General features: G+C 53.2%; 1 protein-coding gene across 1 annotated transcript; it reads right to left on the reverse strand.

Moving 5' to 3' along the window:
• Positions 1 to 508: 508 nt before the first annotated feature.
• Positions 509 to 1,680, reverse strand: LOC123150895 (protein GOS9). The gene is made up of 3 exons (XM_044570707.1): positions 1,546 to 1,680; positions 1,204 to 1,434; positions 509 to 1,061 (listed from the first exon to the last, which is right to left on the reverse strand). Exons 1-3 carry the CDS (start codon positions 1,546 to 1,548, stop codon positions 786 to 788), a joined length of 510 nt encoding a protein of 169 aa, XP_044426642.1. The 5' UTR covers positions 1,549 to 1,680; the 3' UTR covers positions 509 to 785.
• Between the last annotated feature and the right edge of the window lie 790 nt (positions 1,681 to 2,470).

A 2,470-nucleotide genomic window follows, 5' to 3' on the forward strand; every position in this document is an offset into this window, starting at 1 on the left:
GGCGATAGGAGAAGGGTCAAATCCAAAAAAAATCAAACTAGGGTCCCGCAAAACTACACAACAAGGGTCAAAACAGGAAATTTTGCCACCACTCGGACAGATCTCTCTGCCCGTCACGTTTGGAGGACCGGAGAAGAACTGCAAGGAGTTTGTTACTTTTCAGGTGGCTAGTTGTGACCCGGCTTACCACACTATCTTTGGCAGGCCAGCTCCCGTAAACAGAGAGCCCGGGAAACAGAGAGCCTTGAGCTCGCTGAACTCGGCACTTGACAGATCTGTACGGCGGCAGCGGAGCTTGAGGACCAAGAAAGCAATTAATTTCGCTATGCAGCCGGACCCTGCTACCAGGAAGATTCAGCTTGATCCGACCGATCCCACGAACACGGCGGTCATCGGGACTAACCTAGATGAGAAACAGAGCTTTGGTATGCCAAAGCTACGGTTTCAACTAAGCATGCGTAGGAAAAATCTTCTTCAAGCGCGCACACACACACGAAGGTGAAATTCATTTGATACTAGAACTCTGTTTCTTTTCATGATCGGTGTCCAAAATATTGAACATACAGCCTTTTATTCTCTCGAACTTCATATGTCATGTAATCCAAATTCGCAAAATATTCAAACGGCCATGGCCAGATACCCTATTTGTTGAAGCAACTGTACTCCCTCTGTCTCAAAATATAAGATGTTTTCTGATCCGATTTAGATGCTGAACAATGGATGGGATCAATGAACATGGGAACTCGAGATGCGAGACTGATCTCTGGGACATGGGTAGTTGAAAATCAGACATGGACAGCGTCCTCGGCTTGTTCGGCCGTGACATAGAAGCCAATGGCGTGGAGGTAGTCTCCGGCACGGCCGAACATGCCGACGATGCTGCCATTGTTGAGCACGGGCAGGCTGTAGTGCGTGCTGTCCACCCCGTAGCCGAACGGGCCGTAGGTGGCCTGGTTGGTCACAAACTTGAGTGAGGTGATGCAGTGCTCGATTTCCTTGAGCTTGAACGGGCCCACCGACCAGTCCACTTGAGTTATGTACTCCGAGGGCCCCAGGGTGATCTGTACATACGTGTAAGGAACCGATATTATACATATAAACTTTACTTCTTAACTGATGTTTTTTTTTTGCAAAGACTAGCGCTCTGCAGGCTTTTCCGTCTTGTGGGTATGCACATGCCAAAGAAATGTCTGGATCACTCACCGTGTCTGGCACACCCTTTTCCCCTCCGGCGCCGCCCCAGGGCCCGGCGGTGTGCAGCCGCTTGTCCTTGTCCCTGTAGGTGAAGCCGACGGAGTCGAGGACCTTGCCCCAGCGGATGGTGATGCTCTCCAGCCGCTGCGGCGCCACCGTGATGTCGTGGGCGACCCCGTCGTCGCCGCCCCACGCCCCCAGCTTTACCACCGGACTCGGGCTCGGGCTCGGGCTCTGGCTCTGCACGCACACACAAAACAACCAGCCGCCATGAGTCCTCCTGTGAAGATAGATAGCACAGCATGGAGCTCAGCTCTTGCATGGGAGAGAGTAGCTAGGACTAGGACAGACCATTTCGCTAGCTCTCGCGCGGCCGCACAACGAAGCACCAATAGAGAATTGAGCTGATCAGGCAGGCACTCGAACGAATTTTATATGCAGCAAAACACGGGAGAGTAGTAGTTGGTTTGGCCGGATGCGCAACCTCCACGCCTCCTCCAACTCATACCTGCACGTGTATCCTCCTCGTGGCTACTTCGATTTATGAGGATTTAGTGTGGCGTTTAATTTGTTGGACAAATAAGAATTTGGTGCCGACTCTGACGTTTTTGTCACGTTGCTTAATTAACTAAGTACGTACTTGCCTCCAAAATGGTGGGGCCTAAATTTGAAACCACGCTACGTAGCTACTGCCGGGCCTTACCTTCATGTGACACCGAAAAACCTTTCGTTTCGAGATATTTGTCTGGTATTTTTATGGACTCGGCTCCCCTGACGTACTGCAGGGTGCAGTTGGGTCACTGACAGGTGGGCCAACTTGCTTTCGGGCCCACCTGTCAGTGGCCCAACTGCACCCTGCAGTACGTCAGAGGAGCCTCGTCCTATTTTTATTTATGTATTTCCTGGTGAAGACTTCCATGAAACCGTGGCCTGTTTCCGGCAGGCACACTCATTTGACCTACCGCCGCCCCTTAAGAGCATCTTCAGCCGCGTTCCCAACAGGCCCTTTTCAGGCGTTTTTGCCGCGCTGGCGTCGAAAAATCGGCTCAGTCGTGCCTCTAGGACGCCGAAAAACGCCGACTCGGGCCTTTTTTTGCCCGGCGGTCACAGGTCGAACCCGGCGCACTGGGGGGCGGTTGGGGGCTCCGGCGCAAGGGAAAAGCGCGGCTGGTCCACGCCGTCAGGGAAAAAATCAAGGTTTTCTTCCCCGACTCGCCTCCCACCCCCCAGGCCCTCGGCCGCCAGTAGCTATATCCCGGCGCCGCCCGCCGTCTTT

The sequence above is a fragment of the Triticum aestivum genome, chromosome 7A (genome assembly GCF_018294505.1).
Source record: "Triticum aestivum cultivar Chinese Spring chromosome 7A, IWGSC CS RefSeq v2.1, whole genome shotgun sequence".
NCBI lineage: Eukaryota > Viridiplantae > Streptophyta > Magnoliopsida > Poales > Poaceae > Triticum > Triticum aestivum.